The sequence below is a fragment of the Pantherophis guttatus genome, chromosome 4 (assembly GCF_059756535.1).
Source record: "Pantherophis guttatus breed Tessera chromosome 4, ASM5975653v1, whole genome shotgun sequence".
NCBI classification, from domain to species: Eukaryota; Metazoa; Chordata; class Lepidosauria; order Squamata; family Colubridae; genus Pantherophis; species Pantherophis guttatus.
Genome location: NC_142066.1, coordinates 52,522,855 through 52,537,383, shown reverse-complemented (window position 1 = coordinate 52,537,383; position 14,529 = coordinate 52,522,855). Strand labels below are relative to the sequence as shown.

Sequence of the window (14,529 nt, the reverse complement as noted above, 5' to 3'; positions counted from 1 at the left end):
TGGCAACTCCCAGTTATAGGATTTGGATGTCAATACCATTTGAGAAGTAAAATAATTTTATTTACTTTTCTCATCACAATCACCTCCTCCTATGATATATGAGAATCTGCTGAGTGAATATCACAAGCTTGTATCACATAAAATGAATGAAATGCCCAATCACAAAAGTGAACATTAGTGAAATGATGAACATTAGTGAAACCAAATACAATAGATTGAAGGATTTGTTTGTTTGCTTGTTTGTTTATTTGTTTATTCAATTTAAATACCTATCCATCTCACAAGACAGCAGTTCTGGGCAGCATACAACATTGCTAAAAATAGCTAATAAATACATTAAAATATAAAAACCAAACTAAAACAAAGAATAATAGATGAAGGGATGTTAAAAATAATGGAACCATCTCACTGCTCCATCTACCACTAGTGTCCTGGCCTGCTGGCATAACCTGGTCTTGAGGAGCCTCCAGAAACTCCATAGAGACAAGGTAAACCTCACTTCAGTGCAAAGAAGACTCCACAGTAGAAAGAAGAAGTTGCCACCCAAGCCCCCCCCCCCAAATTACTCCCTAAGTAATAGAACCTGTAATATACCCTTGGATCTTGTTAGCATGGACAGATAAAATCAGGAAGAGGCAGTCCCTTAAATAACCCTGTCCCATAACATGAAGGCACCTTGAATTGGACCTGAAAACAAACTGGTAACCAATGCAACTTGCAAAGCAGAGGTATAACATATGTATCACTAGAAACACACATAAGTGCTCACACTGTGTGTTTTACACCAGCCCAAAGTTTGCAAATACTTTTCAATGGTAGCCCTGTGTAAAGTGCATTGCATTAGTGTAACTGCGAAATGACTAGAGCATGTGTGGCCATGAGTAGGTCTTCTTGATCTAGGAACTGGAACAAGTGCTCCACAGTTATGAAGTTGTGCAAAGGCCCTCCTCACCCCACTAGCACATTGACATAGGGGATGGGATGCCTTAACAATCATAACAATCATGTCTCAAAGGTGCTTTTTTGAGCTTCAGAGCTTCTTGGATTCTCATTGAAATGTCTCAACAAAACATCTTTAAAAAAAAACAAACCAGAAAGTCCAGTTGCCTCTTGAAAAAGCACCTTTGGGACAACTATGATCTAGATGACTGAGAATCTTCATAGACATAACAATCATGAATTCTGGTTATTTGTAAATCTCATGGTTCAAAGGAAAAACAGAATTCCTTGTTTAAGTAACAAAACAACTTTCAATTATAGCTCAATCAACACATGAATAAATATTAATGTTTCTGTGCACTTACAAAAAAGAAATACAGAAATACACAGAGTTGTTCCTCAGTTTTTTCCAAGACTCTTGCAATAACCAAAATATAATTAATTTAAAATCTAACTTCAAACCTGGTCAAGCCCCTTGGCCTTACGGATACAACTCACATAGATTCAGCATAATATAGGAAAATTACTGAGAATTGTAGGCAATCAGGTGGGAAACTCCTCAGCAGCTAATATCCACAATTTCTTACTTCTCATTATTCTCCCATAAGAAATGGGAAATTTCAGTCTATCTAAAACCAAAGAGATGTTTTGAAACACTTTTTTGAAATATTAGTTTTAGTTTACAGTCTGGCTGACCTTTTGCAGTCACAAAAACATCGTCTTTTTAGAATCTGTTTTAGTTCCTCCTTCATCCACTTAGGATCTGCAGGGCATACAAGCTGGAGTACAGAGCAGCCAGTTCTGAGCAGGCATCATTATTCCACTGGCAAGTGATGGAATTTTCCCCAATTTCTAAATCCAGCCCGCAGATTTGCAGCATATCGAGGTTGAGATCAACTTCCTCCTCCATCAGGGAATGGGAAGGGAGAGTGAAAGTGCCACCTTCTTCACCAGAAATAATCCTTTCCAAAGTGAATTCCACCTTTTGAAGTGAAGCAGGAGAACAAATGAGAGAGAAAAGAAAAAGAGGGGATGGGAGACAGAGAAAATGAAAAGACCAATTTACAAATGCGAGTAACTGGCAAGTCAGAGATAGAGTCAATAGAAACTACAGCAATACTCATGAGATCTGCTCCTAGTTCTAAATTTTGGATTTAGGCAGCTCATTATCACCCATGCCAGTCATGATTATAGTCCAGGATTTCAACTCAGAAATGCTGAGACTGATGGAGACTTCCTGTTTTGGATCTCTCACACAGCAGCTTTTTCCAAATAAATATTTTTGATTGCAACTGACAACATAATGATACTTTAAAACATAATTTAAAAACAAAGGAGGCATAATCTAATTACTGAATGGGATTGCACTGTCCCAGACAAACCCAATATATAATCTGAGGGTTCTCCTGGATTTATAACTCCTACTCAAAGAATAGCTGGCAGTCATGGCTAGGAGAGCTTTTGCTCAACTTCATGCTGGGCAGTTATGCCCTCTCCTAGATAGGGAAGCTCTTCAGTCAGTCACTCACACCCTTGTCATCTCCCATTTGGACTGTTGCAATGCAATCTATATGGGGCTATCCTTGAAAAGTATCCAGAAGCTTGAACTGGTATATATTGTGGCCACATGGGCAATTTTGAATGACCCAAGGATGGCACATGTAACATCTCTGCTGTGCAAGCTACATTGGATGCTGAGTTGCTTCAGGTCCAATTCAAAGTGTTAGTTATAACCATTACAGCCCTACATGGTATGGGGCCAAGAACTGTCTTTGCCCCATTAGATCAATCCATCCCCTTGGGTCAGGCAGGGAAAGTATGTTGTGAGCCCCAACAGTTAAAGAATTTTGGTCCAAGAAGGAAACTTTCTCTGCCATTGCCCCTGCCCTGTCTGTCCTCCAGACATGAGGCAGGCTCCCAAGCCTCCTGGCCTCAGAAATATCTGGAAATGTGGCTCTGATGTCCTGCTCCGAACTCACAGAGGTGCCTGCAGCCATGAAACTAGTTAACATCTCCCCCTGCCTTTTTAACTTTTCCTCCTAATATGATATTTATGCAGAGTTTTATGTTTTCATATTTTATATCTACACATGCAATTTCTAAATTCAATGAATGAGTGAATGAATAAACAAATGAGTGAGTGAGTGATTAACCTACATTTCATGCTTCCTTTGAACTTGAGCTCAAATAGTCCTTCTTTAGTCCTCTTTGTCCCTGGTAGCTTATTTCACATAGCTTTGCATCTAATTATATTGAAGGAAGATCAGCTTCTTTCTTCTCCTGGCCTTCAAAACTGTCTCCCAGCTAACAACCCCAAGCCACTGCACAGAAACTTCAAGTCTTCCAACTTTCACCATCCAATCAGTCCTAAGTATAATATTCAAAGTCATTCCAGACATGGAGAATAACCTATAACTTGATCAGAACCTGCTACTTGGAATTCCATGCAACGAATTGGAGAAATTGGGGAAACCAGCTTCTTTTGCCTGCCAGTTTTTGCTTCTCCACCACAGCTGAATAACTTCCAGCCACATCTTTGACTCATTGCTCTCTCAGCAGGAGCTGTGGTCCTTAGAAGCACAATAAATGAAAACAATGTTCTGAAAAGGGATTCCGCCATACGGCAGAACAGTTTCTAGTGACCACAAGGCCACTAGGATGCCTAGTTCACAAATAGAGCATTTCTCTTTTCACTGAGAATCAATTTCTTCCAAGGAATTGGCACATCTCTGTCTAAATGCACTCTTTTATAAAACCTCAATGGAATTCTGAGGAAAATCAGATTTAGCTACTTGCTTTTTTAGGCGTGCATGTTTGGTATGAGTTTGAAAAAGCATTGTATATTACAGCAGGTTAGAAAAAGATTACAGCAAAAAATTAAGACAGTAAGAGCTCACCATCTCCATTGGTTTGGCCAGTTGTTTCTTTTCCAACATTTTCTGTAAGAGGGGCATCATCTCATAGTCTAATTCTATTAATACAAAAACAGAGACAGGTATCATTCATACCACGATGTTGTCACATGTGAAACTTATCTACACTCATTTTTCTTCTTCCTGATATATTTTCCCCCTTCCCCTCACAGTTTTTTGTTGCCTCCAGAATATAATTTTTTTCTCAAGGCCTCTTTTATTACTTCTTTGCTACTGATTGTAGTTTCTGTGCCTGCCTGCCTGCCTGACTCTATCCATCCATCCATCCATCCATCCATCCATCCATCCATCCATCCATCCATTCATCCACAGCATTGTCTTGAGACCCAATACAAATAGATAAGTGCCCAGCTTAAAAATTGTTGCTCATTTTATAAATATATTTAGCTAATGGCAGTGATTAAAAATGTGGCAAAGAAACAACACAACTCTTTGAAGCAGGCTGAAAAGATTTTGTTGAAATTCAGGCTTGGCAGATGCAATTTGGGGGAAGAAGAAAGTATGGCTAATTGTGTTTCTTCCATTTTTAATTTAATAGTTAAAAATCCCTTTCTTCCAGCTTCTGGACTTCTCATTTAAAAAACACAAATTCTACTGAATTACAGATTCAAGTTTATATATATATATATGTCTTCTCAAGTTTTCACGGGTGTGTGTATGTAAAAAGTTAAAATCTCGAGTGTTTTCCCACGTCATTAAAAGTCTGTTAGTTGAAATGCTTAAAATCCTGGCTAAAATCCCAGTTTAAGATCCTCCAAAATCCCAACAAAACACTTTGTAAGGACTTTTGAAACTCTGGCTAAAATCCTACCAACACTTTAAAAGTTTTCTTTTTGGCAACGTTTCGACAAGCTCTCTAACTTGTCATCATCGAGCCCCTACTTTCAGTTTAGAAGTTTAGAAAGTAGGGGCCCGATGATGACAAGTTAGAGAGCTTGTCGAAACGTTGCCAAAAAGAAAACTTTTAAAGTGTTGGTTAGGATAAAACAAATTACTATAAATTGTGCCTGAAGTGCTACAGAAGTGATACAGCAGCAACATTCAAATGTCTCCTCAAAACATGATTTATTTTTTTATGGAAATCATGTTTTAGAACGTTGGCAACTAGAATGTTTGCCTGTGCCTGCTGTACCCGTACTTCTTTTTTGGCCTAACTCTTACCACTTTCCCCAGGGTTCTCAACTTTTTCCCCACTTCAGTCACAATCTCTTTCTACAATAAATTCTGCTCATTGTGGAAGTTTGGGAATGAACTGCTAAATTCTGACCCAGGAAGGGGTACATTGGAAAAGATACCTTCCAAGCTTGAGAAGGCATAGAGTCCTATATAAGTACAAATTTCCAAACGATAAGTTTCTTGTACCATCTATAGAAGAGCAAAGGAAGTGCATTGGTCCCCAGAGATCTTGGTTTTCTCCTCTTTTAGTGTCCTGGAAAATCCCTAAATAGGATAGCAGCATTTCTACTGGAACGCGGAATTCCTCATTCAACGACTCCAACATGGAGCGATCAACATTGTCACCTGCCATGGAAAGCTCCAGCTGGTGGAAAAAAATGTATAGCAGTCAGTCAGGAAGAGGTGAAATAGAGAGTTGCTATATAATAAACACAGTATAGTTGCCCCCAAGTGATGTAGTGATTCAGATCTGACCTCAGCCATAAATGTTAGGGTTAGTTGATTTGGGGCCAGTTACTATGTCTTAGTTCAGTCCTGCTCATGAGGATGTTGTAGGAAAAGAATTAGAGGGATGGAAGTATACAATGTATATTGAGCTCCAAGACAAAAAAAAGGATATAAATCTAATAAAGAAATGAGTAAATTCACAAATTTTGAAAATAATTATTTCCTGCTATGTAGCAGTCAAGGGTTCTTGGAATATGCTTCTACATCTGGGTAGAAGTAGGCTTGGAGTAAACAGGCAAAAGATATGCACCTAAACAGGAAGTTGGAGCAAAAGGGTAGTAGTGGTGATAGAGTCTTGGACTAAATATTCAAGCAGAAGTTAATATGGACAGGATTCCACACATAATAATCTACAAAAGCAGCAAAAGAACTTGAGAAGACCTGAGATAATGGAATGGACTGTGCCACTTCAAACGGCACGAAGAGGGGTCCTGTCCTTCCCTGTGTAAAAATGGTCCTGCAAATTTAAAAAAAAAAAAGAGTAAAGGGAGAGTTTTTATCTACATCCTTTCTCCCTGTTTCACGATTAGTATTGATTTGCAGGATTTATTTATGTACCTGATTTTCCAATTCATAATTATATTGATGGAGTTATTATTTATTTAATCTGTCTGTTTATCTATCTATCTATCTATCTATCTATCTATCTATCTATCTATCATCTATCTATCTCATGTCAATAACACCCTAATCAATCAACTGTGGGTAGTAAGCAATATATATATATATATATAACAACAGCAACGCAGCTCACCAGCTCAAATCCCCCTGCAACTCAGACTAACCCGAGCACAACCAAGCCCCCACCCAAACAGAACACACCCTCATCCAATGAGAGCACGGCCAACCCCCCATCCAATCAGAGCACAGCCAAGCCCCCAACCAATCAGAACACAGCCAAGCTCCCACCCAATCAGTTCACACCCCCACTGGCAGTTAAAAGGAAGAAACAGCTGCGATCACACATTGCTCCCAGAAGCACGAAGCCGAAAACACCAGCCTGAAAATGACGAATGAGACTTCGTCGAAACATCGCCAAGACACTTCCAATTTTACGCGGGAGAAAATCTGAATAACCAAAGACCTACATACAAACACCCACGAAAACCTCAGAAAATATATATATATTATATATATTATATATATATACACACAATCTATAAATGAAAACCCAATCTTTTCATAAGAGAATAATTAAACATTCTTCCTCAGTTACCATCAATTCACTTAAAAAGGAGTTTTTAGGGTATTCCGAAAGGCCAAAAACAAAGGGGCCAGACCTCGCTCTGGGGCAATACGATCCACAATCTGGGTGAAAGTGTACTTTCTGGCTTGTGTTTAGCTTACTTTACATTAGTAACTGCAACTAGCAATAGACATAGACTTAGAATAACTTTATTGTCACTTTGAATGTACACTAATTGGGATACATTAAAATGAAATTTTGTTGCATACAGCTCTCAAGGGGTCTAGAAATTCATGAAAAAAATCTACTATTTGTAGAAAACTCTTTCTGACCTTAGAGAGAGGCTGATTTGTGTCTACAGAAGGATGTATTTTCAAAAAATATGTCTCCTACTCATACCCAAAAACAGTACAGACCACATACTTGCTTCAGATATGACCACATCATTCTGCTGCATGTGCAGCTCTTGGGATATTGGCCTCCTTGGGCAACATCCCAAAATATGTTAAGTATTGTCAGAGTATCATCCAGCCATCCTTAGTTGATGTAAAGCTCCTTCTCATTATTGTTATTTTAACCCAATGGCTGGATGAATGGAAGATGCTCATGGAGAAATGACCTAAATAGTTTTCCAAATGTGCTGGAACTATATTTCGCAGACTACCTGAGAATTGTGACACCTCTTCTCCCAGCACATCTGGAAGATATGTGATTTGGAGCAATCTGCTTGCAATATTAGGAAAGGGGTGGGAGGGATGACTTACATAAGGCAAAGAGATGGAGAACAAAGGGATAAGGGTGGAAAAATAGGAGGAGGAAGGATTATTACAAATATTTACCTGGTTGAGTTATTTATAATAATGATAAAGGCAAGGCACAAGTCTAATAAATAAATCCATATTTGCACAGGATGCTACAGTACAAGTGAAGAGCTCTAAGCCATCAAACAGCCAAAAAAAGGGAACATACCATGGACCGTACAGTGGAAACATTTCTGTTCTGCAGGAAAATCTCAAAGGATTCCAAAAGGTTCTTCTTCAAAGGCTGGGTCTGGTACAACAGTGGCTCATACGCTTCCTTAACCGCATCTTGCACTTGCTGGACAGCTAAAGATTATTAGCTTGGTTAAGATCATGAGCAGCATCATTTCAATTGAGTTTTTAGTTTTTTTAAAAAAACAGAACACTTTGTACAACTGCTGTGACCCATATTGTTGGGTCTCTGTGTATTATCTAATTGTCATGTCTGATGGAGAGACATTACTGATCTTATCACAGAGATCTGCACTATTGGGGAGACCAAACCTAAGAGTAAATCAAAATTCAGTCATAACTTGCCTGTGAGTGAAGATCCCAGTTCACTCTGGAATGCTAAAATGAAAAGAGGAAAATAAATATTAGATTGAAATTAAGCAGAAGAAGAAACTGAAGTATTCCTTCTTTGGAAGAGGTGAAGGAAGAGGAACATTAGGACACATTGTTTACTCAATGTTTATTGACCAAGAAACAAAAGATTAAAAATCTCCAAGCTTCAACCCATGTATGGAGAAGGTTGTCTCCATATTGCACAACATTTGGAAATTCAACAGAGACATATAAAATACTACTAGTTATTCTGTACAAAGAGACACAAATTAGTTGGAGAACCTGTGATTTTCCAAATGCTGGTAAACACAACTCCCAGAAATTCCTTATAGCATGGTCAATAATGGGAAATGCTAGGAATTATAGTTCAGCAACATTTGGGGAGCCATTAATGTCTCAAGAGGAAAGAGATAAAAATAAAATATAATATTCTATATAAAGTTCATCTCTTACATATTTGTGATGACACAGGTACAAACCTTTTGACATTACTTAACAGTTTCATTCATTAGGCTAGCTATAGAAACCTACTGTATGTGGAAGACTATAGTTTTCCTATTCTTCAAATACTCTTGCACATTGTCTCTTTTTAATTGGGGACTGCTGGGTAATTATGAAGCTGTAGTGTAGTGCCTTTGTGTGACTAAACGGGGCATTTTGTTGATATGGAAACCCAGACACCTTTCTGTCTCTTTCCTCCATAGCCAGACTTCATATACATGTCAATCCAATTAATTTAGCTATGGTTCATAGAATTAACCCAGTTTTCTAGGTTCACACAGGTCACTGAATTATAAGCCAATGGTGTTGGATGACTTCACATCATATATTGAGCTGCAAACTAATCAACTACATTGTAGTCTAGGATTTTTTGCAAACTTAACCTTTTACTCACAGTTAAAACTCATCTTGTGTGATATTTGGTTGACAGCTCTATCTTGTTTGTTTGTTTGTTTGTTTATTTGCTTAGATTGTTCCACAAACAATCATGCTTTTTCTAATTTTCATACACACATTTTTTTGAAAGCATAGATATTAAACATACCATCATAAGTGAGTGAGTGATCCAACATTGTTTGAAACCTCTGGTTGAGATAAACTATAGAAAAACAAAAATGCAAAGAAATTAGAAAGAACCTAAAGATGCCTGACCCTTAGTATGGCAAACCAATCAGTGAAACAATTTTTTCACTCACCGGGGTCTTCTTCACAGATTTGGAGTTTCTCAACTCCATATGCCATCACTGTACCAAAAGGAATTAGCATGGACTTATTTTTCATTGTCTTGTGCTGACCCTGGAGATTTGAGCACAGGATGTTAAGAATGTCTCACCATAGACCAAGTCACAGATTGTGAAGGAAGCAAGCAAGCTAGCAATCCATAGGCATTCTCATCATCTCACAGAAAATAGGCAGGGATGATTCCACACTCTAGTGATCAGTCATAAGTTGTCTAACTAGAAACATGTATCCCTAAGGTTACCAAATGGAGACAAAAGGGTTCTGCCAAAGATCATGGGAATGCATCCCAACCCATCTTATTTACAGCTATACCCAGTCAGGAACCCCTTTCATCTAAACATAAGTAATGAACACTACTCCTCTTCCAGCAGACCTCATTATATTCACTTTGGAATACAGTAAATGAAATAAATGTTCATTACATTTTCTTTATTCAGTGCATCTGCTTATGATGACATGTACTTTTCCAAAATCTCTCTTTCCTGCAAGCCCACTCTGTGCACACACATGAAAAATAAAGCTAACAATATACTGTTACACAAGTGTAGTAAACTTTCTGCAGTGAATTTTTATGCTTTCCCTTTGCCTATTCCTTACATTTCAGTCTGCCATAGTATTGATTGTGTTTAAGTGGCACAATGCTGCATATAGTACCAGGAGCCATTTTTGGTCTTTCAGCAGCATGTCAAGACCATGCTCCTAAAAGCAGAAGAGCCAATATCAAGTCATATGCTATTTTCCATGCATTAAACATTTTTCTTAGAAAAAATTTGCTCACGTGAAGCTTAATATTGATCTATATAGGAATAGGTTTTATATTGTTTTGCTTTGGCCACTGTGTGGAAATGGTTTGCTATAGCCTTTCACTGGATTTTTTTTTTTTTTTACTTTTTTTAGAGTCCTGGAAATTCCTGCTGCTCTCCTGTCCAGCTACTAATCTAGGCTTAATCTTCCTTAGCTTTTCAAGGTCAACCCATTTTAACTGTTACTGCTTATATAAACCATTTCCCCCCTAATCTCACATTTAAAATTAAATGATCAAATAAATTGATGGCAGTTATAGAGGCTCTGGGGCCGAGCTCATGTTTTGGTCAGAGAGGTTTAGTTTGTGCTTATTCCTATGAAAAAGATAAAATACTTGATCAGCAACCCCACTACTGTTGGTCGGCAATCAACTCCTCCTTAAGGAATGATATTGTGATGCTTTTAGCCATTAACCTGTTCATTTAAAAAGCAAGAAACAGCAAAAAGATAAAAGCCAAAAATGATAACCATACCTGGATTTTAAGTATGTTCACGGCAGAAACTTCCCCCTTCCCACCTGCCTGGACAGTCTCATCAATGAGAAAGGGCTCCGTTATCACCAAAACTTCTGTCACAATGTACAAATTGTGCATTTGATTGTGGAGTTTAGGGTAGTTTTGCTGGACAACGCTGAGAGAGAGATCCCTCTTCCTACAAACAAAATGCAAGATGGTCACGGCTGCAGTTCTTACAATGAAGTTAGAGTTCTGGAACCTCTCATGAAATTCCTGGAAACTTTATTCTATACTGGGCGAACCATCCAAGGCTTCAGAATGAAATCCTTCCACCTCGGCTGGGACTGGCCTCAAGCGTTTTACTATCTGCAGTAATGCGTATAGTGGATAAGAAAGTTCTCCTTTCTACAACAAACTTTCACATTTTAGATGATTCCCTAAAAGAAACAGCTTAAGCTCAGCTCCATGTTTAACTACCCTGTCCTCAATTCCTTCCATTTCCCAATTCTTTTACCTAAGAGGAATTGGCATTATTGGCCAGCAGAAACAGTTTTCAGCAGATTGAGATCAGTACAGAAGTGCTTGAAATGCCAGAAAGAAGGTGACTGGTAACAAAGATGGGATTCACATAATTTACCTATCAGTTTGCCCAGCACCAAAAATGTGAGAGTGCATCTGAACCGGTCCAAAATGGCTGAATACCACCTCTGACTGGGAAAGATGAGAGGTGAGAACCCTTTGCCTTAAGCAGAGTCAGAATATTAAAAAGGGACTCAGCTGTAAATTAGGATCAAAGCAATTTCTCTACCATTCCCTACCCTAAAGATAAAGCCTTATTGCCCTACATAACAGAATCCTTGCCTCCCCTCTCCCCCCATTTTCAACAAGCTGCATTATTAAGTCCTGGAAACTAGGATCTTAAATCTGAGAGAACTGGCAAAACTTCCCATTTTCTTTTCTGAATCTTCCCATCACCTAAGTCCACAGAGATACTGTGGGAAACTGCCTTGACTGATCTTCAGTGAGTTTCCTCTGTACAGTGAGGACTTTGATGTGTTTTTTAGAGAGGCTATTCAAATGAAAATCCAGATGATGAAGCCCTTTCGCAAGTTAGCATGAATGTTATACACCAGTACTTTTGCTTGAATGAGTCTCAAGAGATTTATAAGAGTTCCACCAGAGCACCATAACTACCACTCGTTTCATTGTGATCCATAAAGTCTCCAAATGCACTGCAGCAGATAGGTCAAAGCCATTTATTTATCCCTCTCTTCAGCTTTTAATAATACCAAAATTCAATTGCCCCTTTGTGCTTCATGGTTGGATTATGAATGTTTTTGAGACATTTGTTCATGTACAATTCTCAGGAAAGCAACCTAGTTAGTAATTAGGTCCTATTCTTCCATTCTTGTCACACCCTTGGGAAATAATAAGCAAAGCCATATTCACCACAGCTCTCCTGGGTCCACATAGGTTTTTCGGAGATGTACTGGAGAGGCATTCAAGCAAGCTACGGCCAATCCACCAACATCTACTTCTGTAGACTGTATCTTAAAGTTTAGCCGTCCTCCAGATTTGTGACATGTGTTAGCAGAAAACAAAAGTGGCTCAGAATGCTTCAGCTCTAAAAAAAATCGAAAGCAAGCAAAAGACAATGCTCAAAATACAGTCTAATTGTTTACCATGGTCAAACCCTTACACATTTTTCCTCTCTTTTGTATGCTGGGATTCCTTTCAAATAAGAAATAACCCCAATTCACTGAATTCATAAATAACACTGGTTCTGGCTTAGCAAGTTGCATGAATCTTGCCACTGTGAATGGTAAATCCAGGTTTATGTCTTAGCACAATGTTTGCATGTAGGATTACATCTGAATCAGGGAAATTACTGCAAAGGATTCATCTTCAGATCAAAAGAGGAACCTACACAGGCTGTATAATATCTGTGAGCCTGATGCACAATTTGGGTGTGGTTTCTGAGAGACCTTTATGTTTCTCCTTTGGTCCTAGGGCTCCCAAAAAACTGTCCAGGCAGAGTTTATCCAGAATGATCTCTATGAATTAATTTGAACAAGAATACCTATTTCCATTATTGCTTCTTCTTGGAGTACGTCTGTCAGTTTGAAAGAGATTGGGGAATACTTTCTACTGTTCCAAGGCCATCTAGATGGCTTTTTAGTCACCAAAGAGAGAAGTTGAAAGCCATCATTTTGTGCCAGGCTGCTCACAGGAATCAATTTTCCATCTGAATCCAGTTCTTGGGTAAGCTGTTTGGCCAGTTTTTTAAACATTTTTTTCCCACCAATGGACAAATGGGACAGAAATAGTATTGGCAGGAGATCTCAAACAACCTAAAAGAAGGGACAAAAGAAATCATCATCATCCTGAATCAATCCATAGCAGGATGAAGTCATCTTCATTGAGTAGATCATAATCTACCACTCTCATCTAGTACAAATTGATATTTTTTTTAACTACCCATTGTAAGGTGAAATCAGAAGAGTTAGCCCAAAGTCACTCAACTTACTTCTGATACATGCATACACACCCACACCTACAGACTCTCTCTCTCTCTCTCTCTCTCTCTCTCTCACACACACACACACACACACACACACACAAGCTTTCAAACCTGTCATATTACTAGCATTTAGGAGTAGAGGATTGCTTGGCAATTAAAAGAATGCACAGATGTGCATCACAGAATAAAGCTGTGAACAAGTCAATTCTAAAGGGGGAAAAACACACCTCTCCCCTTGGCTGTGGACAGATAGTGAAAACTCTAGTTTTATCAGGACAAACATAGGACATTTCATTTCCCCCACAGCTGCAAGCACTCTCTTCTTCAAGAAACTACCCTGACATGATCTCTCTGGCCATGGCTTGCCCTAACTATTGCATTTCTTGTAATATATTTTTTTGTTTCAGACTTTTCTAGCTGAAATCGACAAGAATCTACTGCTGAGAAAATTAATGGCATTAATCATTGTTAATCTGTAACTTCCATTCATTAAAATAAAAATAAACAAATATGTCTTATGCATTGTTATACAATCCATGGTTAAAGGTATCACAAAATTGCAGATTTAAGTTAAGTGAACTTCAAATTTTTAAATTTCCCTTTCCCATGATGTCTGACTGAAGCTATCCCAAAAGTGCTTTTTTCAAAAAGCAACTGGACTTTTCCTTGAAGATGTCCAGTTGCCTTCTGAATTAAAAAAAAAAAAGACTTTTGAGACCATCATGATCTAGATCTAGAGAATCTAGAATCCAGAGCAGGGGTGTCAAACTCAAAGTCCGCGGGCCAGATCCAGTCAACGGGGTGCTTAGATCTGTCCCACAAGGCCACCCTGAAAACAGGAAAGGTCCAGCCCTCAGTGCCTCTGCAGCAAAAATGGAGCTTGTGAGGGCTACGCGCAGCATTCCCAGGCTTCATTTTCAGCCGCGACAGCGTCCTGCAGCCCTCTGCCAGTGAAAACAAAGTTCCGTTTTCGCTGGCAGAGGGCTACAGGAGGCTGTTGCAGCCGAAAACAGGGCCCAGGAGCCCATTTTCGCTGGCAGAGTGCTCAGGCCACCACAGGCCCTGACACGAGTGATGGTGATGAGAATCTCCATAAACATATAACTGAAGCTATTTCAAGGGATTATGGGAAATTTTAAATGATAAGCATTTTTTATTTTAATTTTAAATGATAAGTGAACCGCTCCAAACTCAATTGCAGAAAATATGACTTCAGCAACAGAGTGGTCAATGCCTGGAATACACTACCTGACTCTGTGGTTTCATCCCAAACCCCTCAAAATTTTAACCTAAGACTGTTGACCTCACCCCATTCCTAAGAAGTCCATAAGGGGTGTGCATAAGAGCACCAGCGTGCCTACTGTCCCTGTCCTAATGTTTGTTTGTTTGTTTATTATTTATT

General features: G+C 38.7%; 1 protein-coding gene across 1 annotated transcript; it reads right to left on the bottom strand.

Annotated features, from left to right (window-relative positions):
• Positions 1-223: 223 nt before the first annotated feature.
• Positions 224-12,957, bottom strand: LOC117664663 (gasdermin-D-like). Its single transcript, XM_034415816.2, has 10 exons — positions 12,687-12,957; positions 12,056-12,230; positions 10,625-10,802; positions 9,298-9,401; positions 9,151-9,188; positions 8,079-8,111; positions 7,711-7,847; positions 5,235-5,412; positions 3,837-3,910; positions 224-1,921 (listed from the first exon to the last, which is right to left on the bottom strand). Exons 1-10 carry the CDS (start codon positions 12,895-12,897, stop codon positions 1,688-1,690), a joined length of 1,362 nt encoding a protein of 453 aa, XP_034271707.1. The 5' UTR covers positions 12,898-12,957; the 3' UTR covers positions 224-1,687.
• Positions 12,958-14,529: the final 1,572 nt, after the last annotated feature.